This window comes from Branchiostoma lanceolatum, chromosome 8 (assembly GCF_035083965.1).
Source record: "Branchiostoma lanceolatum isolate klBraLanc5 chromosome 8, klBraLanc5.hap2, whole genome shotgun sequence".
NCBI classification, from domain to species: Eukaryota; Metazoa; Chordata; class Leptocardii; order Amphioxiformes; family Branchiostomatidae; genus Branchiostoma; species Branchiostoma lanceolatum.
The window spans coordinates 18,153,964-18,181,809 of NC_089729.1; the positions used below are offsets into that span (position 1 = coordinate 18,153,964).

The 27,846-nt window shown below is 41.7% G+C and overlaps 2 protein-coding genes across 2 annotated transcripts in view; both read left to right on the plus strand.

Moving 5' to 3' along the window:
• The window catches only part of LOC136440842 (uncharacterized), a 14,728-nt gene extending 10,184 nt beyond the window's left edge, over window positions 1-4,544 (plus strand). Inside the window, exon 3 of the mRNA XM_066436980.1 lies at window positions 3,242-4,544. Coding sequence (XP_066293077.1) covers window positions 3,242-3,828 — 587 coding nt within the window. The 3' untranslated portion in view covers window positions 3,829-4,544. The remainder of the gene's footprint in view (window positions 1-3,241) is intronic.
• A 1,054-nt stretch (window positions 4,545-5,598) lies between these two features.
• The window catches only part of LOC136439529 (multidrug resistance-associated protein 1-like), a 31,175-nt gene continuing 8,927 nt past the window's right edge, over window positions 5,599-27,846 (plus strand). Inside the window, exons 1-24 of the mRNA XM_066434946.1 lie at window positions 5,599-5,640; window positions 7,470-7,637; window positions 7,869-7,994; window positions 8,537-8,671; window positions 10,102-10,227; window positions 10,895-10,956; window positions 12,100-12,231; window positions 12,784-13,011; window positions 14,285-14,468; window positions 16,044-16,298; window positions 17,333-17,536; window positions 18,142-18,288; window positions 18,639-18,723; window positions 19,575-19,641; window positions 20,526-20,652; window positions 20,981-21,157; window positions 21,817-21,984; window positions 22,578-22,776; window positions 23,388-23,457; window positions 23,733-23,913; window positions 24,560-24,773; window positions 25,748-26,058; window positions 26,583-26,782; window positions 27,506-27,632. Of these exons, the coding sequence (XP_066291043.1) occupies window positions 5,599-5,640; window positions 7,470-7,637; window positions 7,869-7,994; window positions 8,537-8,671; window positions 10,102-10,227; window positions 10,895-10,956; window positions 12,100-12,231; window positions 12,784-13,011; window positions 14,285-14,468; window positions 16,044-16,298; window positions 17,333-17,536; window positions 18,142-18,288; window positions 18,639-18,723; window positions 19,575-19,641; window positions 20,526-20,652; window positions 20,981-21,157; window positions 21,817-21,984; window positions 22,578-22,776; window positions 23,388-23,457; window positions 23,733-23,913; window positions 24,560-24,773; window positions 25,748-26,058; window positions 26,583-26,782; window positions 27,506-27,632 (3,735 nt within the window). The remainder of the gene's footprint in view (window positions 5,641-7,469; window positions 7,638-7,868; window positions 7,995-8,536; window positions 8,672-10,101; window positions 10,228-10,894; window positions 10,957-12,099; window positions 12,232-12,783; window positions 13,012-14,284; window positions 14,469-16,043; window positions 16,299-17,332; window positions 17,537-18,141; window positions 18,289-18,638; window positions 18,724-19,574; window positions 19,642-20,525; window positions 20,653-20,980; window positions 21,158-21,816; window positions 21,985-22,577; window positions 22,777-23,387; window positions 23,458-23,732; window positions 23,914-24,559; window positions 24,774-25,747; window positions 26,059-26,582; window positions 26,783-27,505; window positions 27,633-27,846) is intronic.

Sequence of the window (27,846 nt, forward strand, 5' to 3'; positions counted from 1 at the left end):
ACTTGGAAACAGAGACGTTCTCGTGACAGGGAGTCTGTTGGTCGTCTCGCCAGACGGGACCTCTTGGCCTACAGCCGCGGTGGGCCCTGCTCGCATGGCGTGCTACATTGTTCGGGCCGGTTAACTGGCACTATTGACATTTCTAGCGGGTTCACGTTTTTCGCAAAATGGGCAAAAAAACATGCAAAACACGACAGCTAGCTGTGTTCATGACTAGTCTCTACCAGACTAACCGTGTCGGCTATAGAGAGAACATTTGCCGGGGGACTTTGGCCATGGAGGATAACATTCCCATCCGCAGTTGCAATATTGGGCCTATCTCCGTAGACGACCCACTTCATACAATTGACTCTATTTGGCCAATTTCTACTATTTTCCCAGCGACCCGCAGAGGCTGGTAGAGTCTAGTTCATGACCCGACTGGTGTAGGCCATTTAGAGGTGTTCGGTCGTAGGCTTTGTACAAATTGACTTTTGGACTTTACAATGCGGGCTGCTTAACATTGCAAGAAGTCTTGACCCAGTGAATCTTTGAAAGACAAATTTATTTCTTTATTCGTATTTATACAACACGACACAGGTTGTGTTGGTGGTTCACATGATGACATCTACTACCGAAACACTTTTAACTTGACATTCAAATTGTCATGGATACATATCATCATTATCATATCAAGCAATCGCTCCCTTCACTGACTTTCAAATATTGGTTTGTTCTTTAGCAGTAAGCGAGTAAAGAATTAAGTCGGACGTTTTGTCCGACTGTACTTTTCCGTGCGTCCGAGCCCAGAGTTGATATTATCATAAGCCCTCAAAAGAAGCAATGAAACTTAGCAAGTACAATGTTATGACAACAGATGGGGTGTATTGACAAGTCGCCTGTTCGTGGTAATACAATACATGTGCTTAACTTGGCGTACAGCTTAAGTAACGCACGTGAGGCGCACAAACATGTTCTGAACGTCGCAGTTTCAACAAAATACCACACTGCCAACTCAGGTGTGCTGTCTGTCAACAGAACTATTTTTAGGACTCAATAGAAAGGGGCTTAACAGGTGACATACTTAGATGCCTTGGGCGGAACGGAGAAGCCCCCGTGGTTGTTTCTTCAGTTGCCGGAATTCCGCAACAACAAAATTAACAAAGGAAGCGGCGGTGTGAACAGGGCTTGCATGGCTGGGAAAACTCCAAGTAGGCAGCTGAGCGGTTTGTAACAGGGGGTGACGACGGTATGTAGCGGTAAGAGACAAACGTGTGTTGTTAGTGGGAACACCTTGTTCAATGTCACGGGGATGTTGTTCAACACATGTCAGACATTACGGTGCAACTGGCAACCGTAACTGGCGAGTTAAATTAAAAACGTCTGATTGGGTACCGGCTGAACTTGTGAAGTTAGTTAGTTAAAATCCTCCCACACCATAACTGATGTATAGGGCGGTGCCCATCTCCGTTTCATAGCCCTGGGCCACACTGTTGGTGCAATCACTGCAGCAGGGGGCTAGTCTACTGGCAGTGGAGTGTGTTTAACTTCCATACTGTTTCAGAAGTATGTACCATTTTTATAAAGTCTTTGGTATGACTCAATGCGCCTCTTGTCCAGAGGTGTCCTACCCGGGATTTGAACTCCGGCCTTCTGGTCCAAGTAATTTGTAAGTCGTACCAGAAGCGCAGACCACTACACCACAGGGACACCCCCAACTTGTGAAGTATCGGTGACAATTCGGCACCATGACGATTCGGCACCAGGTTCAGGACGACTCCAGTTATGGTTAGGGACAAGGTTAGGGTTAGAATTAGGGGGAATTAGGCGATTAGCACTGAAAGAAAGGATGGAGAAATGTGTCAATGTGTAAGATGGAGTGAATAGTTTCAGTCAGATCAACCAGAAATAGTTTTGAGACAACTTCACAATGCGCATTCATTTCTAAGGTAGAAAGGAGTTGACGTTTCAATATTCTGTTTCCCGCGGGATAATTGTAAAAAGTCCAATGACCTCGTTCTATACACACTATTTGCAAGCAAAGAGATGGTACGTACATTGTTTGGTAGAACGATCTATCAAAACGTCCGTACTCATAAATCACCCGTCCGGACGTCTTGTGAGGTCGTGGAAAGGCTTGACCCAGAACATCTGTAAGCAAACATGCGGCGTTATCAGTCATATATTCACATCTGTACGTCTAGCACTGGACCTTGACAAGATATTCATCCCCAAATCTTTACAGATCTTTTCGGGCAATCTTGTAACGAAAATACATAAAAGGCCTCAATTAGATATCCCACTTAAAGTGATCTTTGCTTCGCTACATCGTTTCTGCTCTACAGGTACAGTATGCATTCCATGACACGGTTCTATGAGGTGTTTCTCGAAATAAGCGACATCTGGCGCGTGTTTACGGTTCTGTCAAAACGGTTCGGTTTCCTGCAAAGAGTGCTAACTACCATACAGCGTTAAATTGAAGCAGTGACATTTTATGATATCATCGCGAGGGACTCTCTGAGGACGTATATATTTGCTTGTATACTATATATGGTAATAGGAGGACTACTATTTATAACGTACAAGACAATACGTCCTACCAGAGTCGCTGCGGCAATAGAGGGGACTGTTATCGGTACGTAGCTAGTCGTTTTACGTGAGAGAATACTATTCAGAACCAAGGACAGCACTGTTTGATAAGACAGCGAACTGTGTATATTTACTTCAGCGTGAGACAGGATATGTCTTGGAATAAACTTCATAAGGCCGTGATAACGCTGTAGTGCTTACTGTTTTCTTGTCCCGTCCGATATCTGCCGGCTGACATCAGGAGAAATACGGTGCAATGGCGCTGAAGCGCCGCCTTGCGGACAAAATTATTATCGTCAGTACTGTAGGCGGAACGAATTTGATTTCTTATCTGTGATTGGTCAGTTCGATAAGTCCTGAACAATGCCGCCTGACTGACCAATTGTGGCGTCGTGAGTACCTAGGGTAAGTTTTACCCTGCCTATCAAATCTTGCCTGTCTGTGATTGGATAAGTTTTTCGAATCATACTACCGACAGCCTTCGTGTAAGCCAATCGGCATAAAGGTTTGTTTTCCCCGCTCAATGATGTGTCTGCGTTTTGCACATTTATCACAAGGGGACGCTGCAAGACATTGAACTGGTATTAGTCTTAGTCCGTAGGTACAACTTGTTCCTGTATGTACATTTTAAGCACCTCAATGCGTGCACTCATGCGTGATGTTTCCATTTCAGACCCTGCAGCCGTCTCGGAAGGCCCGAAGGTTCCGATCGGCACCGAGCCTCTACCACAGGGCGTCTTCAGCTGGTGTCAACAGGAGGAGAACCGGAACTCCCTTAGCTGCATCTTAGAGCGAGACTATCCTGACCGTCTGAAGGAATACACCTCCAGTTTTTCTGCCTTTCTTCCCGCAACCGACCAAGACGTGCATATAGTGTACTACGGAAAAGAAGGCCCAAAAGTTGACCTGGAAGCCTTTCCTGCACCGGGAGCGGGTAGGGTGACGCATATTAACCCATGCCAAGAAGTGGAAAAATTCACCACGTACGTCAAAGCTGAGAATCGCGAAGGGAAAGTGGTGGAACTAATGCAGGGCGTGACGCGGGATGGAACAGCTCGGTTCCAGAAATTTCACGAGGTGACGTGCCGGCAGAGCGAGCCCGTGTTGGGCGGCTGTAGCGGCACCTGTACCGAGGGAGAAAAACTGCATCGCGCGATGGTACTTTTGGATAGTTCTCCTCCAAAGCCCATATGGGACTGGATAAAAGTCAAGTCCAGTTGTAGCTGCCGTGTGCAGAATTTTATCCTGCCTTCCTCGTGATGATGTCTATAGCTACTCATGGTGTTTGCACCATGGACACCTAAATCAGACAATTTGATTCATCCAGTAGTTCTCTAGTACTGATTCTCTGGAAGTCTCCAATACGGCTAAGACCTTGCCTGTGTCGGATGTGGAAGCATACACGGAAACGCTGGGTATGAGTGCTCCCACCAGGCAAAATTAGGGGATACAATTTTGTCTCTAAATTGCAGAATGATATATGATCAACTTAGACTGAACTCCAGACAAATAAAACCAAGTTCTATAATGGTAACGCAAACAACATTGCTCTGTACCAAAGGAGTTTACACGTGTTTTGTTCTTGGTGTGATTTTACTGAATATGTCAGTGTCCATGTAACGTTACAGAAGAATTGTTATCATAATTTGAAAATTTTAGTTATTACATTACTACTGAGGCTTTCACGACATAGCTTTATGTATCGTCTGGGTATCCTGAGGTACTGTAGCAACGTTAACAATTTACCCGAGAATATTCAATACTGATTAGTGAGCTGAGTGAATAACTATGCCAATTAGACAAATGTAATATATCTAGCATTGTTTAGATGTCTTATAAATTAGTGACACACGTACTCCAGTTACTAATATAGGCATGAAAGTATCCATTTTTCATCATCCTGACTTTTGTATACACATGATTATGATAAGACAGAGCCTGTTTGTATTGTTGAGATTATAACAAGTTATACATAATCGCCGTCGGTGTTTACTGATTCAGAGAGTTCAGTTACTAGCAGGATGGGGTATAGGAGTTAAGTTAAAGCTAAAATCCTCCCACACCATGTATAGGGCGGTGCCCATCTCCGTTTCATAGCCCTGGGCCACACAGTGGTGCAATCACTGCAGCAGGGGGCTAGTCCACTGGCAGTGGAGTGTGTTTAACTTCCATACTGTTTCAGAAGTATGTACCATTTTTATAAAGTGTTTGGTATGACTCAATGCACCTCTTGACCAGAGATGTCCTACCCGGGGCTTGAACCCGGGCCTTCTGGTCCAAGTAATTTGGGCCAGATGTGGCAAGTAACAGAAGCGCAGACCACTACACCACAGTGACACCCCCGGGGTATAGGAGTACGACATGAATTTCTGTGTATGCAAATCGGTATGGGGAGGGGGGTGCAACAAGAGGTGCTGTAGGAAGGTATGCTGTCATAGATTGTAGTCATTCATTAGTCAAAGTGCGCAATTCTCCGCCAAAGAAGCATTTATCAATTTCATGATAAAACCAGATGGGTAATAAGTGCTTAGCCTTTTTAACGAGCTAGTTTCCAGAGCTAGAGATAATAGTGTTTGAAACCTCTATTCATTTACTTTGGTCTGTTTTTTTTAGCTTCTCCACTTCATCAACAATTAGCTAATCTTTAACAGCTAAGATATCAATAATCTGACATGAAGCTTGAAAAAACTGACAGACACAATTGTACAATGTACGGTTGTATATATATATACTAATATTCGGCTTCATACGCAAAATATGCATTTAGATGACGGTGTAGAGTTTTTGGCGCTGTGCGTCGTTATACGCCTCACCGTGACTATTGTTTTGCACGGAATAAGCTTCACAACCAAAAAGTGGCGATGGCACCGCCCACCTGCACTGTGTAATAGACAAATAAAATTATCTGCAAGTATCTCTACTCTCTGTCTACGCCGCGTTGTCACATTGCCAGTACGTGTGTCGTATCATTCGCTCTTCGGCAGTCTTCACTCCAACTACGACATGCGAATCAGCTAAACAAGTTGGAACATGGCGAGCAACTTGGATCGATTTTGCGGATCTACGTTTTGGGTAGGTACCGGTTAATGGTGTATTGTCTCGTTAAGTGTTTGTGTACCTATCTAGTGTCGCAAATATTCGTAATAGTATATCGAGATACACTAATAGGCTCTGGATAATCCATGTATCTTTTTTGAATTCGTAAACGTTATGCAAACATGAACCAAACGTACGGCGCATTTGTCGAGTTTTAACACAAAAACACCTCCATGGCGCTCTTGTGCCACGTCCTCAAAAGTGGGTCCATCCCTTTAAACTGAACTTATTTTTCAGTGATTGGATTGTTTTCGTACCAACGAACTTTATTGTACTCTGGCACGATGCCTTTTTCCGTTTCCCAGTCAAGAAATGATAATGACAATCATTGAAACATTGACTTATTGAACATTTCATGATTTGATACACATAGTGATAACAAACTCAATGCCCTATTTTCTTGTTGTCAATAAAAACAGAGTACAGCACCAAATGTAACGCAAAATGGTATAAAAGGAACGATAGGAAGTTCTTTTTCTGTCGTTACACGAGTTCTTTGCTAGTGCCCCCCCCCCCCCACACACACACGCATATGAGACTCTATAGGACCTGAATTTTGACCCATTGGCCACCGAAATAGATTCAACTGATTACAGCCCCTCCCCTCTTTCGTGGGACAATAGATGATCAAACAGCGTTATCTTATCAAACTGCCCCAGATAGAATTCTGTTAATCAGTAGCACCTCTTACACAATATCATTTATTCGTCCTTCACTGCCGTTGTTTTCTCTACGATCATCTACCATCTTGTCATCCATGATAAAGATGAACCCATGGGCTTTGACTGGGTATTGAAATTCAATCTTAATCGTTCCAGTTGCATAGTAGTAACAAAGACATTATATAATGTCCTTGGTAGTAAATACTACGGTTGTACATATGCACGCCAGGGAGTATCATGACATTTATGTCCACAGTCCTATTTATACGTAATTTCTGTAGACAGCAATTATATTTTATTGCTGTAATGTTTTTGCAAGTATACATTTGTTGGAAAGTGACCTTCTTGCCTGTTACATCGGGTATGTTGAAATGAGGCCACGCGGTAAACATTAAGACAGGGTTGTCCCGAGGACAGGAGGTAAAATTGACATCAACTGTTTGCGCTTGATAAGAGGGGCTAAAGTTCACATGGTGATCAGTTGTCCTGGTGTATCTAGTATTTTTCTCTATTTTTCTAGTATCTAGTATAGATGTACGTCAATAACAACAGAAAAAGAACTTAAGTATTAGGTTAAGGCATTTTTTTTAAACGTAAAGCGACCTGAATAGTACACAAGACTACTGTAGGCAAACCTAGAAGACGCGGGAGTAGAATAGATGAATCAGATGTTTATCATGTCAACACCCCGTGCTTGTGTAGGTTTTTGGTTAGTAAAGCCCCCCTCTCACTAGAACCGCGGCACGCTGGCGGCGTCGCTGCGTCCTAAACTGGATTTGTGTTACCCTTGACCTTATATATATAATGGGAATATCATTCAAAACGTACAAGTATGACCAAAAAGACAACAAAACACACAAAGCTTTAAAAGATACGTTTTTTGTCGATGAAATTCGTTGAGTGCTTTTTTAATTCGATCGGCCGCAGCGACGCCGCCAGCGTGCCGCGGGTCCAGTGAGAGGGGGGCTTTAGGGACTTGTTGTAGGAAGCTGATCAGCTTATTAATTGGCCAGGAAGATTTTATTGAATAAAATTGCACACATATACCCACCGGATTAAGTTCAGGTCACAGCAAAAGAATAGTATACAGATATATTTTCATATTGTCAAATTTAATCTGTCTCTATCTCGCTTCAACCACAGAACGACAGTTTGCAGGACACCCCTGACCTGACGCCATGTTTCCAGCAGACGGTGCTGGTGTGGGTCCCCTGCTTTTTCCTGTTGGCAGTGGCCCCCCTGTACGTCCGGTATCTGCGCATGGGCAACAGAGGCTACATCCAGATGTCCCGTATCAACAAAGCTAAGACAGTAAGTGACGAAGGCGGAAATGTTTGACTTTTCATTAAATAAAGGTCAAAGACTTCATTAGAAACGTTAGAGGGGGCTTTTGCAATTTACTTTACTCGGTTATATGATGGGTTACGAAATATACTTTATACCCTCTCTGCTTGAACTGATCTCGTCTTTCTTAATTTAGATCAATATTGGATTTAATATTAAACATTTGATAACTTTCTGTGCGTCTCTTGATTTCTGTAGGCATTTGCTGTCTTGTTAGTGCTGGTGACGTCACTGGACTTATTTAAGGCTTTCGCTGACTTTGGATTTGGTGAAGTAGTTCCAGCAGTGCATGTTGTGACGCCTCTTGTCCTAACCATAACAATGGTAAGTATGATATGTAACGTTATGTTATCATTTTTATTTGATTCGTCTTTAAGAGTGTTCGGTCAGGCACGATTAAGCCCCCGTCACAAATAAAAAAATTCAGCTCGCTCGACGTGTTGGCGAGCTTCAAATGTGCATTTTCGGCCGAAGTACGGCCGACGTCCTGTCGATTACGCGGGCTTCGGGCGATTTTTAGAAATAAAAGTTGATCCCAATATTGGCCTTTTACCAGGTTAGTCGATACTGACTTCGTCCATGTCCAAGAGATGGTACCATCTCATGGGGGATTTTTAGTTTTAGTGTTCGACGGACGTTGCCCGAGATTTTCATTGGAAAATACGGTCGACGCTCGGGCGATTTTCGAGCTTCGGGCGATCTACAAATTCGGCTTTAACAAATGATTTTGCACGGATCTTAAAGTTTGACAAACAACATGGCGGCATCTAATTTACGTCCTAGCTACGTGACAAATGCATGATTACATTCTAAGTGACATAGTTGTTAGGTGGTGCCATCTTCTAATAAGTCATTTCTGACCACAGGGCGTTGCAGGCTTCCTCATTCAGTATGAACGTCTAAAGGGAACACAGTCGTCAGGAATTCTCTTCATATTCTGGCTGCTGGCTACTCTTAGCGGCATCGTCACGTTCTATTCCAAGATTTCAGCTTTGTCGAAGGTCAGTGCTCCTATTATTTGGTTATATATGCCTTAAAGTAAACACAGCAAACACACAAACAAGCAGACCATGAATGACAACAACAACAACATTTTTTCCAAAAAGGGATAGCCTATAAATATATATATATACATATATATATATATATATAGAGAGAGAGAGAGAGAGAGAGAGGGAGAGGGAGAGGGAGAGAGAGAGAGAGAGAGAGAGAGAGAGAGAGAGAGAGAGAGAGAGAGAGAGGTTAGGGAGAGAGGGGTAGAGATTACGAGAGAGAGAGGGGGAGGGAGAGAGAGAGAGAGAGAGAGAGGGGAGGGAGAGAGAGAGAGAGAGAGAGAGAGGTTAGGGAGAGAGAGAGAGAGAGAGATTAGGGAGAGAGAGAGGGGTAGAGATTACGGCAGAGAGAGAGGGAGGGAGAGAGAGAGAGAGAGAGGAGAGAGAGAGAGAGAGAGAGAGAGAGAGAGAGAGAGAGATTAGGGAGAGAGAGAGGGGTAGAGATTACGAGAGAGAGAGGGGGAGGGAGAGAGAGAGAGAGAGAGGGGAGAGAGAGAGAGAGAGAGAGAGAGAGAGAGAGAGAGAGAGAGAGAGAGAGAGAGAGAGAGAGAGTTTACGAGAGAGAGAGGGGGAGAGAGAGAGAGAGAGAGGGGGAGAGAGAGGGGAGAGAGAGAGATTTGTGTATGTGTGTGTGTGTATAGGTGGTGCCATCTTCTCTCTCTCTCTCTCTCTCTCTATATATATATATATATATACAAAGAGAGAGATATAGATAGATATAGATATCGTTAGATAGATAGATAGATAGATATAGATATAGATAGAGAGACAGAGAGAGAGGGGGAGAGAGAAATTTCTGTGTGTGTGTGTGTCTGTGTGTGTCTGTGTGTATGTGTATTTACATTGGTTAAGAACACTACCTTACATGTGTTGTTTGCTTTGCAGCAAAATCACATCACGTATTGACCCAGTTTCTTTAACACGACACATTATCTGCTGGTAAAAGAACCCAACACACTTATCGAGAAGAGTAGGGTGACCCGGTGTGCTTGGCCAAAAACGCGAGCCGTAGCGAAGCCGCATTGCACTACTAGCTAACGAAAAATCGTTATGATGAATGGTTTAGTTTTCCGTCAATACATCGTAGCCCCAGCGGGGCTGAATTACGTATCACTTACAGCTTTAACATTAAAACGTCACAAAGTTCTTGCTACACAAAGTCTTCATACACATTACAATCTGATAAACATTACGCATCGCTTACAAGTTTGACGTAAAAGGTCGCAAAATTCTTGAACCACATTGAGAAAAGTCCTAATAAACATTAAAATCTGATACACATTAAACTATGCTATGTGCATTACATTCATTGACCTATCAGGTAAAGCACCAACCATTTGGCGACGATTAAGTTATGCTTCGTCCTTAACGATCTGTAGGGAGGTGTGGACGACATATTCCGGTTCGTGACGTTCTACGTGTACTTCACCTTGGTGCTGATCCAGCTCATCCTGTCCACCGTCAGCGAGCGGCCGCCGCTCTTCTCCAAGATCAACAGCGATCCTGTAGGTTCTCAAACCTTAAAATTATAGAAAAATTAAAAAGATTATATTAAATTATAGCTTTCCTTGATTATTAAAAATTATTTAAAAAATTCTAAAATTATAAGATGATATTATGAAATTATAGAATTATAAGAATTATAAACTATGACATCATAAAATGAAATTATGAAATTATGAAATTATGAAAAATAATAAAATTATTATATTGATTATTGAAAATTATCTTAAAATTATAGCTTTCCTTGATTCTAAAACAAGTAATGTAACTATCAACCGATCCTCTAGTCTTCTGTAGACATTACTTAGTTCTAACATCTCAACTAATGGTGGGCCAAAAGTGTCCAGATGAGAGAGTGAACATCTGTAAAAATGTTGTAAGATAGATCTGAATCCGTACGTATTTTCAAAACGTTCTGTTTTAGGTGAATTTTTGGTATACTCTTTTGGACCCCAGAAGCCAAAAGTAGAAGAGGCCGTCCATACTCCACACTTAAGAGCAATATAGAATTAGAAACTGGTGGAAAAGACCTGACAGAAATGATGTATAGCCGAGAATACTGGAAGCAGAACTTTGTAGACGCTTCAACTCGTTAAAGTATGATTATGTATCTATGTATGTCGTGGTGAACACTTAATTGACTATTTTGTTCTTTTTTGTTTGCCACAGAACCGGAGTCCTGAAGAATATAGCTCCTTCCTGTCCAGAATGACGTTTCTTTGGTTTACTCCGTACGTAAATCATACACACTTTTAAAGGAGTCCTAAACTCTAGAAGGGGGTGTTATTTTCCACTAGATTATGTAGCAATGAATACATAACCAGCCGACTTTTTACAGAATTCCGCTTGTGGTGAATTACACAAGGTGTGTTTTGTAAAATAATATGCAACTCACTAAACCCGTGCAGACCCTACCCATGTATTCCCTATACGTATACTAACTTCCTTCATCGTGAATAATTTTGGCAGGAATGGGGGGGGGGGGTGAGCACAATAGGAAGGCCAGTTGTTGATAAGATATAAAGGAACACATAACAAGACAAATTTGTCTCCCCCCCCCACATTCTTTTTGTAACCTAACTTTTGTCAGGCCTTGTCAAGTACATTGTATTTAGGCATATGCTGAGGTTGTTTTATTCGATTAATTAGAAAATAGAGGAACACCTGGGGAATTTAGTAGAATACTTTTTGATGCGCACGGGACTAGTGGGCACTTAATCGTATACTGTGACAGGTATTAATTATTACTTCCTAAAATTATTATCTATTGGAAAATAACTCCCCCTCTGGAGTTTAGGACTCCTTTAAAGGGAAAGAATAGAATATGATAAAGTGCGACATGTATATATATTGTAAATATTGTAGTGGATGATGATGAGCTACTAGTAGAACAAACTGTCGTAAAAATAATGACATTGGCAGCTGTGGGATTTGAACCCGCGACATCGGAATGACTGGTGCCTAAAACCAGCGCCTTAGACCACTCGGCCACGCTACCTGACCAGAGTAGTTGTGGATAAAGATTTACTTTCTTACAAGCCTACCTTTCCTTATCTACCATACATTGCCTACCTGTATTGCATTGCATTGTATTGTATTGTATTGTATTACATTGCACTGCATTGCATTGCATTGCATTGTATTGTACTGTATTGTATTGCATTGGATTGTATTGTATTGCATTACATTGCATTGCATTGCATTGCGTTGCATTATATTGCATTGCATTGCATTGCATTGTATTGCGCTGTATTGTATTGCATTGCATTGCATTGCATTACACTGTATTGCATTGCATCGCATTACATTGTATTGTATTGTATTGCATTGCATTGCTGAAGGGTAAATATATCCCTCTTGAACTCTCTAAACAGGCTTGTAGTCCTGGGCTACAAACGCGCCCTGGTGACGACAGATCTGCATACCCTGTCGGACTGCAACAAGTCTGAAAACATCGTCCCAGAGTTTGAGAAGGAGTTGCTGAAAGAGATCGTCAAGTACAAGAGGTATGAAATGTTTGTAAAGTGCACTCATTTGAAACGATGATATGAAGGACGATGATACTAATTGTCAAGAAAAGCTTGCAACTTAACACTGACTACGATGTTGTTGAATTGTGAGTGTAACGAACATATTTGTGGTCATTATCATTTTGTCTTGTAGGGCTGTTTTCTCTTCATTCACATTTTCTCAGCCTCATTAAATCAGGACCCCTAATCGCTCCACGTTACATCGCTTGCGAAAGCGAAAGCCGAGCAAGCCCACCGACCTTGTTCGCGGCTTCCGTCTGGAGATGAGTTCGTCAGTCCGCTCATTGCCCAGTAAGGCCAGCTCATTAATTATTAATGAGCAAGTGTCGGCGACGTCGCCAGAACCATGTCTGGCGGCGGTTATTACCAGGACCCCTTTCGCGAGCGATGTAACATGGGGCGATAGGGGTCCTGATTTAATGAGGGTGCATTTTCTCTGTCCATTCACATGCTTAGGGATTTTTCGTGGGGGTGCGATGAAACTGTTCCTTCTTCTAACCGTTTCTTCTATCTATTCCTTATACGCAGGGAAAAAAAGGACGAAGCGAAGTTCAAGAACAAGAAAGTGACCGAGGCCAAGGACAAGTCTGAGCTTGAGAATCTGACAAAAGTAGAAACTGCGAAGGGCGGGGCAAAGCATCAGTATCCTTCCCTATACAGAGCACTGGTTCGCTACTTCCTACCAACTTTCATCAGCAGTGGTGTTTTCAAGCTTTGTGCCGACATTCTGATGTTCGTTAGCCCACAGATTCTAGGGTATGTTTGCTTTTGATTGGTTTGCTTCTTTGTTTGTTTGTTTATTTATTTGCACAACAAACAACATAACATAACAAGACCACAGCACGTCCAGGTCAAAAGACACAAAAATTGAAGTTCTGCTGCAGTACCAAGGTCACATACCAGGGGGCCCAAAATCGACCTGGAATTTCGGCTTCACAACACCCGCCCACATACCAAATATCATTGTAATCCATCAAGAGGCTCTTGAGTTATGTTGACTGGAGTGGTGCGGAAACACACACACACACACACGTATCAAATGGTCAAATAATCGTTGATATGAGCTATGGTCAATGAAATACGTGTGACCGTTCGTGTGACTGTTTATTATTGAATTGTTTCATCCCTTTTTAGTCAGTAGATTATTGTTCGTTTATTGTTACCTTAAGGATGATGCACACTCCCGTATTTGAAAGTCTATGTAGGTTTACATTTAAGGTGGACCTAAACCCCGGCTGAGGAATTCAAAGAGTATATCAAACTATATGTTGCAGTCAACTATGGACTTTGAGCTTTTGTCATATTATACCTTATTGCAATACGGTTATTCATGCAAAATTTATGACGTCACGATGACGTCATCGATAGTTATTGGGCCACGCCTATTTTTAGAAAAAAATCAAATTTTCAGGCTAGAGCTTGGGTAAAAATCAATGGTATTTCTCAGAAATGTATATAAAGGTGATAGTAAAAATATAAGGTCCTTTTTTTCTCATATTTTCAAATGCTGCTTTTTTATGAATTTGTTTTCAGTTATTTTGATTGCCCCCTATGCAGCCAGCCTTCACCGACTCAAATAGCACGGCATTGTTTCAGTGGTTAACACGTTAGGTTTATAAGCGGCATCGCAAATTTTGTGGACATCAAATTGTCTGCCCTCACGTCACTCTTTCACTCTATCTCCATAGGTGGCTGATTGCCTTTACCAAAGACAAGTTTTTATTCGGTAGATTATTGTTAGTTTATTGTTAACTTAAGGATGATGCACACTCCCGCATTTGAAAGTCTACGTAGGTTTGTATTTAAGTATCAGTGGTAAAAACGTTAGATTTATAAGCGGCATCGCAAATTTTGTGGACATCAAATTGTGTGCCCTCACGCCATCCTCCTGGTTCGATATCTCGTGTTCTGGACATGCCATGGTCTTGATTTTTGAGTGATCGATGTCTCTTGGGGCAGAGAATAAGTGACATAGGTTTGGGCCCCCTAGCGGCCTTTTTATTAACTGCAGGACATTCTGTGTCCATAGGTGGCTGATTGCCTTTACCAGAGACAAGTCCGCCCAGCCCTGGAAAGGCTACCTCTTAGCGGTTCTACTTCTGATGACGACAATGCTACAGTCACTCCTGACCCACCAGTTCGGCTACCGTACCAACGTCTGGGGCATGCGCGTCAAGACTGTTGTCACCGCCGCTATATACAAAAAGGTGATATAACCTCCTATTTGTAAGTTACAGGGCCTAGCTAGAGAGAAAGACACTGACTTTATCCCCCACTGGAGCAGTAGGAAGACTAACGTATATGAACGAGCGTATTTGTGTTATCCTGAGTCACACAAATAAAGAGGTGAACTGAAAGTGAGGGCTTGAGGCATTTTGGGGTGCTTCTCTGTCTGTCCGAGTGTCCCTCTCTCTGTCTCTGTCTCTCTCCGTCTCTCTCTCTCGCTTTGTGTGCGTGTGTGTCAGTGTATGTGTTTGTGTGTACATGTATGTCTGTTTCCACGATTTACAAATACATACACAAGGCAGCATTGTCATGTACCCGTAGTGCTGCTATATACACTAGTACCTTTGCCGAAAAGGTTGTGTTTTGGGTAGCTTTTGTATATATATATATACCTACCCAAGACCTACCCACATAACAAAAGACAATCCATCCAGGCCTTCTCGAGTTATGGTGTTCATCCACACACACACACACACACACACACACACACACACACACATATATATATATATATATGTGTGCGTGTGTCTGAAACTCCTGTTTTGGTATCTCGTGTTCTGGACATGCCATGGTCTTGATTTTTGAGTGGTCGACCGTCGATGACTCTTGGGGCGGAGAATAAGTGACATAGGTTTCGGCCCTTTAGTGGCTTTTTCATAAACTGCAGAACCAGGTTTTGTTTTGCCGTTGTAAGAAAATAACCCAAGATGGGGGTGACGGATGGTAATGATTTTTGGTACGTTGATAGCTTGAATGATGATCTACATAATTAGATACTTATTATGCAAATCACCATCCAATCTGCATAATTATTTAGGAAAGTTTATAAGTCCACTGCAATTTATAGGACTCTCAAACATATGACATATGTGACTGAGGAAGAGAGAAATATTGATAGATATTAACTATAGTTTGCATGATTTATGGTAAAATACTATAAATCACGAATCATCATCATCACCTTTGGTATGTAGATAGCTGAAGTGATGCTTTGTATGAGTAGACGATAATTATGCAAATCAGATTCTAACTTGCATGATTAATGAGGAAATCTAATTAAAAACTGCTTCGTTCCATGATGGGACTATTAAAATATCTGACATTTGTTTTGAGGAAAAGAGGAATGTTGGTAGATAGAAAATATGAAAATGAATATCTTGTTTGCATAATGAATGATAAACTAACATAATTCCACACTGGTAAATGACAGCAATTTATACTTGTGGCATTTGGATGTTATGTTAATGTGAACATCTTTGAATATAAATTATGCTAATGATCTGTATGATTATTGATAAATGCTAGAATAGCCTTCTTTAATAAGGTCATACTTGGGACAATTTCTGTTATACGGGTGGAGAAGAAGATCCCATGATATGATTTATAATCAATGAGCAACACGCATATACTATTAGATACATCAGTCATAAAGGTTAGGATCATTTGGCGAGGGTACGAGGTTGTGGAACTCTAGTTGTCTATAAGACTGGGAAAAAGGCAGTATGGGTGGGGTGGGGGTAAAATCTAATACCTCTGATGACCTTGTACCAACTGTTCTTTAGGCTCTCCTACTCACTAACGGCGCGAGAAAGAACTTGAGTGTTGGAAACATGGTCAACCTGATGACGTCTGACGTCACGAAGCTCCAGATGTTGTGTCAGTCGCTCCACTCAGTCTGGGCGGCACCGCTACAGATCGTCGTGGCCATGTACTTCCTGTGGCGGACCCTCGGACCGTCTATCCTGGCAGGCCTCGGCGTCATGGTCCTTCTCATTCCTGTCAACGGCGTCATCGCATCCGGAACGAGAAAACAAGTGGTATAAACAAGTTTAGCATGAAAGTTCATCTGTGTTGGTAGAATTCATTATTAACAAGACTAAACTTTTCGTCCAACACTTTAAGAGAAATTGGGACTTACCCCAAATTTTCGGTTGACTCCATCAACCCTGTTCACGGAATGAACCCGGCTACTGAAACGTGACATCAGCGACACGTGATCGCAGTAGCGGGTCATACGTGCCAGATAACTTGTGCCGTCCCCCGTCTCTGTGAAAATCCTTGATTCGGAACTGGATTTCTTTGCAAGAGGAGTAAAGGAGGCAATTTAGATCTGAGCCCACAGACCTACCTTGAACAGAGACGGGGGACGGCACAAGTTATCTGGCACGTATGACCCGCTACTGCGATCACGTGTCGCTGACGTCACGTTGCAGTAGCCGGGTCATTCCGCGAACAGGGTTGGAGTCAACCGAAAATCTGGGGTAAGTCCCAATTGGACGAAAAGTTTAGTCTTGTTAATAATGGTAAACAAGTTTTTTTGTTCATTGACTTTCCCTACTGGGAAACCAATATTCAATGTCGACATGTTAATAATGTATGGTGACATGCATCAAACATTTGGTCATTCAAAGGCCTGGTTGAACTCTTGTGGTATGTGGATCATTGATTTTCATTTGATATTTGATTTTGATATTTGATTAGAATAATTCACATGATTATTATTTTTGTGTAATTTTGATCTGTCTTTATAAATTGTACATGATGTTTACAACTCAAAATTTACTTACTAGTTTCTCTTCTTTTTCATTTGTATCATTAGGATTTATGGTATGATTTCCATTTGTTCTTCCTTTAATTTTGCTTTGTTTTGATTATGCATAAAACTGTCTAGTTTCGAGGGGGGGCACGAATAGGCTTCTGCCCCCCCCTCCTGCATGTTTTATTTGCCCTGTTTATCTATGGTTTTATAATTGTACACATGCATGCAAACAATCAATCAACAATAAAATATTGATCGGAAGAATAAATTTCGAAGGCAGAATCTTTACGTACCGTCCTTCTCACTTCATAGATGAAACTGATGAAGAAAAAGGACTCTCGCCTCAAGCTGCTCAGCGAGGTACTGAACGGCATCAAAGTGCTGAAACTGTACGCCTGGGAGCTATCGTTCAAGGAAAAGATCGAAGCTCTCAGACGTAAAGAGCTGCAGCACATCCGGAAGAAAGGCTACTTTGCGAGTTTGTTCTTCCTCACGTGGAGCGGTGCACCGATTCTGGTAAGCGATTCGAATTCGTAAAAAGTCCAAACCTGCATACTTTGCATATTTGAACGCAACGGATAAATTCATATTTTTGCTGCGTCTAGACAACCCTTGTATAAGAAACATGATCTGTTCATACATCTAAACATGTACAAAGAAGCGAGAAGAAGTTGACTCTACTGGATTAGCTTAGCTTATCACTTTCGTCTACCATGTATGTTTAAACTATGTACTGTAAATTTCACTGTATATGTTACTTACATGTTAGTTAAGTTTTTGTTAGACGACCTGTATCTAGCCCCTCGGGACACGAATATACAATAAAGGTCTTCATTCATTCATTCATTCATTAAGACGGCATCAGAAGTGCATAACATTTGTCAGCTGGACGATTCTCTGGGACAACAATGAGGCACTCTGCTTTACTTTATCTAGACGCAACAATTTTTAGGGAAATGTTAATGTGTATGATCGTGCTTATATGTGACTTTGAATTGTTCTGACATTTCCGTTCTTGCATACAGTTCTCTGTAATACGATTCTCTGCATTTGAGAATGATATAACGACTAATATAGGAAGAGAGTAAAATAATTCAACCTTTTCCTTGGTTTGACGGCAGGTCGCTTTAACGGCATTTGCTGTGTACGTCATGGTGGATGAGAGGAACGTCCTGGATGCAGAGAAGGCCTTCGTGGCTCTTTCCCTCTTCAACATCGTGCGCGCTCCACTTAACATGCTCCCGAGTCTTCTCACGAGTATCATTCAGGTAAGACCAAAAATATACCAACTGTACGTGTGCGTGTGTGCGTGTGTGCGTGTGTGCGTGTGTGTGTGCGTGCGTGTGTGAGTGCGTGTGTGTGTGTGTGTATGTGTGTCTGTACGTGTATGCGTATGTATGTGTGTGCGTATGTGCGTATGTGTGTGTACGTGTGTGTGTTCGTATGTGTGTATGTGTGTGTCTGTGCGTGCGTGCGTGCGTACGTGTGTGTGTGCGTGTGTATGTGTGTGTGTGTGTGTGTGTGTGTGTGTGTGTGTGTGTGTGTGTGTGTGTGTTATCAACCTTAACCAAGATGTGGACATACTGATATCGTTTTGTGACTTTTAAAATCTTTCCAGGTGAAAGTCTCCCTTCGTCGTCTGGGAGAATTCTTCGGTGGAGATGAGCTGGACCCAGAAAACGTGCACAAGGAAACAGCGTCAGGTAAGTTGCTAGTTTAGTTAAAATCCTCCCACACCATAAGATGTATAGGGCGGTGCCCATCTCCGTTTCATAGCCCTGGGCCACACTGTGGTGCAATCACTGCAGCAGGGGGCTAGTCCACTGGCAGTGGAGTGTGTTTAACTTCCATACTGTTTCAGAAGTATGTGCCATTTTTATAAAATCTTTGGTATGACTCAATGCACCTATTGTCCAGAGGTGTCCTTCCCGGGGCTTGAATCCGGGCCCTCTGGTCCAAGTAATTTGAGCCAGATGTGGCTAGTAACAGAAGTACAGACCACTACACCCCAGGTAAGTTGTACTTCTGCAATTTCACCTTCCCCAAGAAAGGCGTGTTTTCTGTGCCTTTTGTCTGTTTGTCGACAGCATAACTTGAGACGGTGTGGATGGATCCGTATGATACTTGGTAGGTTGGTAGGGGTCGCGAAAACAAAGTTCATGTTAGATAGTTTGGATATGTTTTGGATATGCTCTGGTGGTGAATTATTTAGCGGTAGATAGCTGTTGGGACAGAGAGTAAGAGGTGTCTATTTGGGGCCCTGGCGGCTTTTTGGAACTGCAGGGGCCGGTTGTGTTTAAGGCTATGAAAGACTCAAGAACGTGTTGACGGATTGTCACGCACGGTTTTTTGTATGTTTTTGTTTCTGGTCAGCACTTTGAGCTCTATGTGATATACTCGACTTCTATCAATGAACATTATCACATATACCTCCACAAAGCCCAAGTATAATACTGTTACCACTGACCACGAAGACATGTTGTCTGTCGGACAAAATCTAGTTCATGATCTTGAGACATGAATCATGTCATCTGTTGGTGTTTCGCCTCTCCAGGACGAGCCATCAGTGTGTACGATGGCACCTTTAGCTGGGGAAAGGAGGAGGACCCTATTCTTAAAAAGTACGTACGGATAGTGTCAGGATGAACATTTTATCAATTGTAATGATTTTAATGCGAAGACTTGGGTCATTGCACCCTCATTAAATCAGGACCCCTATCGCTCCACGTTAGCTCGCTCGCGTAGGGGCCCTGATCTTCAGCGCCGGGAGACATGGTTCTGGCGACGTCACCACCAAAACAGCTTCAGTCAATCAGAGGGTTTGCTTAACCTCATCTGAAGCAAAAGCACAAAGGACGCTGGGAAGCTATCAACCAATCAGGTTACGTCTCACATCGTTACTTAAGGTTCAAAACAAATTAACCGCCAAATAATGATAATTCATTGATAATTCATGAGTCAGTAACGGCGCCAGAACCATGTCTACCGGCGCTGAAGATCAGGGCCCCTACGCTAGCGAGCTAACGTGGAGCGATAGGGGTCCTGATTTAATGAGTGGGGGGGGGGGCATTGATGATGGATTTAGTCTGCTAAAATTTTTACATGTGCTAGTGGTTCGTGCATTGCGTACTGAGAAACGTGCTGGTGGCCTCCGAAAGAATGCTAAAGCAACTTGTTTATTTGCCATTCATAAATTGAAGAGACCACCAAATTCCATTCTTATTTGTTCACGTTTACAAACAAAAAGATAACTACTCATAGCTCTTAACATCACAAAACCCACACATTACAGAAATAAAGTGGGATTTTTCGTTTTCCGCTCTCTCGGAAAAAGAAGTCGAACCCAATAAGTAAGAATTTAGAGTCAATATTTTGACAGTAGTTGCATGCTATATATTGTTCCCCACTGTCTGTCCGTCCTTTTCATGTTACATGTACTTCCAGTTAGCCTCTAGACAAGAATTTGCCATGAAATTTCATCTGAATTGATCTTTGTTTCTACCAGTATCAACCTCAGCATCCCTGGAGGAACGTTGGCGGCGGTGATTGGTCAGGTTGGATCGGGAAAGTCATCTCTGTTGTCTGCACTGTTGGGAGAAATGGAGACACAAGGAGGACGAGTTGCTGTTATGGTATGAACATTATGAAACGTTGACATGTTGTTTCTACATGGCAACGTCTTGGTTTCTTGTTTTCCTTGATTCAAGCTCAACACAGCGATGTTATTGTTAAACTAGGTAAAGATCACAACTCACACACGCATACGAACTCACGTGTTGTATTGACAGAACTCAAAACTATCTGTACAGAAAAGAAAACTACATCCGGGGTCTTGGCCCTTGGTACCTAGTGCGCAGGTGCGAGATACTAAAGGCGGGAAAACTACTAGAAAAACAGTTATATGGCAGAGCAGCATGTCGATATTCAAGCTACTAACCAAAGGTGTTTATTTTTTCGCAGGGAAGCACCGCGTATGTACCCCAGCAGGCGTGGATCCAGAACGCTACCTTGCGGGACAACGTCCTGTTCGGCAGCCCGATGAACCACAGTCGCTACAACGAGGTGCTGGAGGCCTGTGCCCTGGGACCAGACTTGGAGATGTTGCCAGCTGGAGACAACACAGAGATTGGCGAGAAGGTAAGACATGAGCCCAAGACTAGGTTGTTTTCATAGACAAGGACCTCACCTTCAACGAACAGGTTACCTCCATGATCTGCAAAGCTTCACTATTTGCGTCTGCTGACTAAACAAGGCACCAGTGTCACGGCCCTTGTGCAAATCTATCTAACTCTAGTAAGACCATTACTCGAGTACAGCCATGTGCTACTGGTCGGGTGCTCAAAGGAGCAGGAACTGGCTATGGAGAGGGTCCAACGCCGGGCTCAGTATAATTCCTTTCTCCACTGTGCAATACGGCTGTATAATAAGGCAAAGGTTTAGATTTTAAGTGCGCAATTGTTTTTTCGTTATGTTTTAGATTAATCACATCGCTGCAATATTAGTGGACTATAAGTCATTGTTTTATGTGGTTGTTATGCAAAGACTATGTAATAAGGACGTAATTCGGGTGTGTTCGCCCGCGATTTCCTTACTGAATAAAAGCATTTCATCATTTCATCTAAGATCTTTGGAAGTCGCTTTAATATTAGGATATTCTGCAACATTTTGCGATCAAATATATTTATACCTTCCCTGAAAAAGAAGTTATTGTATTGGTCTGTTTGTTTGCGTTGTTTTGTGTCCGTAGGATCAAATTGGTTCCCAGACTGATCATGAGTTGGTTCTTGTTCATGCAGGGTATAAACCTCAGTGGCGGACAGAAGCAGCGAGTCAGCTTGGCTCGCGCGGTGTACAATGATGCCAGCATATACTACCTCGACGACCCGTTAAGTGCTGTGGATACACATGTCGGAAAACACATCTTTGACAAAGTCATTGGACCAAATGGCTTATTAAAAGGAAAGGTAAGATATCATCACGCTATCTTATCATAGCTGTCTCACTTGATGTTTTAAAAAGCGTAGTATTCAACTAATTTCAACTATGCGGCTGTCCACTATTCAGGTAGCGTGACCGAGTGGTCTAAGGCGCTGGTTTTGGGCATCAGTCATTTCGATGGCGTGGGTTCGAATCCCAATGCTGCCAACGTAATTATTTTCATTAGCATCCGTTGATTCCTGTAGCGTCACGTGGCGCAAGTGGTAGAGCGCGGCTGTCAAACAATGGGACCCAGGATCGAATCCCGGGTTGTGCTCCGTCGTTGTGCCCTTGGGAAAGGCACTTAACACGACTTTCCTCACTTCACTAAGGTGTAAATGAGTACCTAGCTCATCTAGGCCGTCCCTCGGATAGGACGTTAAATGGAGGTCCCGTGTTTGGGGAGAGTCACATCCCGCGCACGTAAAAGAACCCACCATACCTTTCAAAAAAGAGTATGCGGTGTGCGATGGTCCAAACCTTACAGTCTGGTCTGGGTTGACATCTTGAAAAGGTGAAAGTCACCTGTTATGTCAAATCTTCCAAATGTGGTAAATCAAAATACATAAATTCCTTTCAGACGAGAGTGCTGGTGACCCACGGTATCAGCTTCTTGCCGCAGTGTGACCAGATCACGGCTCTAGTGGACGGGAGGATATGGCTGATGGGGACATACAGACAACTTTTGGTGCAGAACGAAGCATTCGCTGACTTCATCCGCAACTACGGCAACCTCGAGGAGGAAAAAGATGATGACAGTGACGCCGAGGATACCTCTGGTAAGTTTTGCTACGCCTACGGTCACATTTCCAAGCCGGGGCCCGGCCGGGCTGTTTGAGAAAACAAAGAATAAAAGACGCATATCAAGGGTATACATTAAGTATGGTAAGGAATAATTTTTCAAAAGTTTTATGTGTTTTGTTGTCTTTTATTTCATAGTTTTCGTTCCCACAAGCTGCCCGGCCGGGCCCCGGGTTGGAAATGTGACCCTAGCATTAATAGGGATGGTGATAGCCATAAAGATTTAGGTGATAGCCATAAATTCATTTTGAATCATGGCACTCTTGTAAACCATATTGAAGTGCACCAATGGCCGTAAACAGGTACCGAACTTGCTAATGTACCATATGCATATGCATGCCTTACGATGTTGCACACTGCTTGTAACTCTACAGGCTATACTTTAATGAAGGTTAGACATAATCTAAAAATTGTACAGGACAAAAGAAAGCTATTGAAAAGCTTGCAGAAAAACAAAATATCGTTATTTCAGAACCCACCCGTACCGGCTTTTCACTATGGAGATGACAGTAAACAGTAATGTATCGTGTACATGTTACATGTGAAGTTTGACTTCATTTTTTGACATCTGAAATATTTCATTGTGAAGGTGAAGCCGCACCATTACCCGACAAGCAGCGTGATACAAATGAAGAGAACAACAAAGATGACGTCACAAAGTAAGACTTCTTCTTCTTAAGACATACATTAAGTGATTTTAATTTTCTTTACATTTTTCTCAAAATTATCTCATGTTTTGCTGTTTTATCTATGAGATATCTCATGAATCGTTTTTTTTGGAAATCCTCTTTTTGTACTTCCCATTTTAATTCATAACTTGATAAGGCACTGTGCCGGTCTCCTTAAAGTTAGATTGTTGCACTTGTGAACACAACTCACCAAAACAAGGTTTCCTTTCTGATATAGTTTGTTGGATTATCGTAATTCATATCAGGCAAAGTAACGGCAACGTTCCTGTGAAAGTACCAGCGGATTTAAGCGATCGTCCGACTAAAGGAGGTCATGAAAACGGGACGCCCATTGCCCGTAAGGACGAGCCGTCCGAAGAAAAGAAAATCCAACTCCCGGACAAGAAGGATAAACTCATAGAGAAGGAAAAATCTAAGACTGGCAAGGTTTGTCCTACTACGTACATGTACAAATTGACAGTAGTTTAGAAACTATCTGCCATTTACTTTAATTCAATTCAGTTACAGACCAAAAGAAAACTACTCTCCTGTTAACATCACAAAACCCACACATTACAGAAAAAGTGGGAGCATTCGTCTTCCACTGTCTCGAAAAAAGAAGTCAAACCCAAATAAGATAGAATTTAGTGTTAGTATTTGAACTAGAATAGTCACATGTTATATTGTTACCAATTTCTGTCCTTCCTTCCATGTTTCATGTACTTGCAATTAGCCTGCCGACAAGAACTTGCAATAAACTTATTATATTCAGCTTTATGGAATGATGTTTGAGAAGCTGACAATATAGTAAATATGGATATTACCTCAAATGATGTACAATACCAATTTATAACTGAATATGTTTCTAAATGCTCCTCACTGTTTCTATATTTCTATATGTAATATTTCGTACTGGTTAGAACATGGTTAAAGCTATGCTGCCCCGACTGCTGACTAAGCTATGGGAGAGAGTGAGTGAGTGAGTGCGATGGTCCAAAATACAAATTCCTTTCAGACGAGAGTGCTGGTGACACACGGTATCAGCTTCTTACGATAATCCAACAAACTATATCAGTGACTTGCTTTTCTATAGGTGAAGGCGTCTGTATACATGGCTTATGTAAAGTCTGCTGGTGTCATTTTACCCATCATCGGCGTCCTGGGTGTTGCTGCCCAACAAGCCACTTTGGTTGGGTCCAACTTCTGGCTGAGTGCCTGGAGCGACGACGATGTTATCAATGGTACCCAGAACGCAGAGCGGAGGAACGTCCGGCTAGGGGTGTATGGCGCCCTTGGAATGGGACAAGGTATTTGGTTTGATTTGGTTTATTCGCACGTATTGAAATTAATTTGTATTACCATAATAGAACAAAAAATACATGTGCTGGGGGGAGAAAAAAAAGCCATAATGGCTTATACAAGGTCTTCCCCCATCTAAATTAACAAAAATAACATAAATCTAACAATTTATAACATAATTTTAGTAGTAAATAATAACAATAACAAATCAGACAATTTATAACATAATTATAGTAGTAAATAATAACAATAACAAATCAGACAATAATAATACTAACAAAATACTAACAAAATAGTAATTGGTTGCATATAAAAAAGTATTCATCAAATCATAGCATAATTCGATACCGAAATGATAGAGATTAGAGAGTCCATCGCAGTTTACAAAATAACAATAATGTAACAATTCATAACATAAAAGGTAGCCTATGTTATACAATGCATTCCCACATATTGTGTCAATAGTTTGGTTGTGAATCGTTTTGTGTTCGCAACGTGCACTTCACCACTACCCTTGGTTTCAAAGTCCTGTGCTCAAGATAGCTACATACTTCAAAACTACGTATATTAGATTCTTATCCATGACAATCAGTGCACAGATTTTAAACATATGACTTGCCCTTGTGAAACAACATTGCTTTGTTTATTGTTTATTCGCATATATGTACAATTATAAAAAGGTAAACAGGGCAAAAAGAAAACATGCAGGGGGGGGGGGGGCAGAAGCCTAGTTGGCTTTTCATGGGCCTCCCCTAAACTAGACAATGGGAATTTTGACAAAATTATACATAATCAAAACTAAGCAAAATTAACGAAAGAATTGAAATTGTACCATAAATTCTAATGAAACAAATGGAAAAGAAGAGGAACTACAAAATAAATTGAGTTGTTAACATAATAAGTAAGATTACGCTATATAATAAGTGTGATTACACTATACTGTACATTGTTTAAAGCTATCATTCTTTTGTTGTATCAACAGCTTTGGTGGCGACGACGGGAGCCTTTTGCCTCATTTTAGGAGGCGTCCGGTCGTCGAGAACCCTTCATAAAACCGCCTTGCTGCACGTCTTACGGGGGAGCCTGCAGTACTTCGATGTGACTCCACTGGGCCGTATCGTGAACCGGTTTTCTCAGGATATGAACAACATCGACAACAGCATGCCGAGTCTTTCTGGGATGGTACTCACCTTCATCTTTTCGTTGATCGGCACTATCATCGTTATCAGCATCACCACTCCAATATTCCTGGCCGTACTTCTGCCTGTTGCTGTGTTATACTTTTTCATACAGGTATGATGTCTGGATTTTCTGCCTTATATCTATTTATCTATTCTGTCATATTTATCCAGGGCAGCCCTGCTCAGTGGTTACCACTGCTTTTCAGAGGGGCCCTGCGTACATAAAATTACTGATCATACAAACAGAAATATCAACATATAGAAATGATAATAATGATCATAATGAAAATAATGAAGGTAATGATAACAATAGTAAATAAATGATAACAATCATAGTACAAATCATAATACAAATCATAATACAAGTCAAATCATAATTCCGTCCGTTCATTGTCATTGAGGGGTATTTTTGTTTTGTTTAAGCTAAACAATAATTTCATTTTTTCCTGCACAAGACAATGTCATATTTGGTATTAGATTCTGTCACGAAATTCTGTAATTCGCTATTGTGTTCGCATAACGTCATTATAGGGCTTTAATGTACAGAATAAAGTACGTACAATGATCAAAGAATTTTGCTACCAAAGCCAAATGCCACAATTTCCTTACATGTGTGTGTGGTCTCTCTTTTACCAGCGATTCTACATAGCCACATCCCGTCAACTACAGCGGTTGGAAGCCGTCAGCAGGTCTCCGATTTATTCACACTTCAGCGAGACCCTACAGGGCACCAGCGTCATCCGTGCGTACGGGCGTGCAGACCAGTTCGGCCGAGAGAACCAAACCAAAGTGGACCACAGTCAGGCGGCGGCGTATCTTACTATTATCGCTACTAGGTAAGTTTTGGGGCAGGTTTCACATGATGTTGTCTTCATTGTTCACTAGGAACCTGGTAAAACAATCATTCTCAGCCTCCTGTTTTAAAGGAGTCCTAAACTCCAGAGGGGGGAGTTATTTTCCAATAGATGATAATTTTAGGAAGTTGAAATGAATACTTTTTGCAGTATACGATAAAGTACCCAGGTGACCCTCTATTTTCTAATTAATTGAATTAAACAACCTCAGCCTATGGCTTATTACAATGTGCCTGACAAGGCCTGACAAAAGTTAGATTACAAAAAGAATGTCATGGGGGTTAAGAAAAACTCGTCTTGCTATGTGTTCTTTCATATCTTATTAACAGTTGGCCTTCTTATTGTGCTTAACCACCCATATCTATGCGGAAAATATCCACGATTAATGATGTATGTTTACGCATAGGGAATACATGGGTAGGGTCTGCACGGGTTTAGTGAGTATCATATTGTTTTGAAAAACAAGCCTTGTGAAAATAACCACAACCAGAATTCTGTAAAAAGTCAGCTGATTATGTATTAATTGATACACAATCTAGTGGAAAATAACACCGCCTTCTGGAGTTTAGGACTCCTTTAAAGTAGCAATCACTACAATTTGTCCATTTGCAATTTTGTAGGCATATAAGTATTAGATAAAGTTATTTGCATCGATATCTTCTATACATCCATGTACAAATTGTGTTTTGTTTGTTCCTGGCCAAGATGGCTATCGCTGGGTCTGGATGTTGTCAGCAACATCATCATCTTCTCCGCCACGATGTTTGCTGTTCTCGGTCGGGAGTCCCTCACCCCGGGCCTGGTGGGACTTTCCATAACATATGCACTTCAGGTGAGGCCATCAATATTGTACGTCAAATCAAATAGAAGATGAGCGGCGCTTCATTTTAGATTGCAAACTTTACGATATAGAAAGAAATATTTTTTTCAAATGTATTGATAAGAAATTCCCATTCTTTGAATATTTAAACACAACGGATGAATTCATATTTTTGTTGCGTCTAGACAACCACCCTCGTATCAGAAACATGATTTGTTCATACATC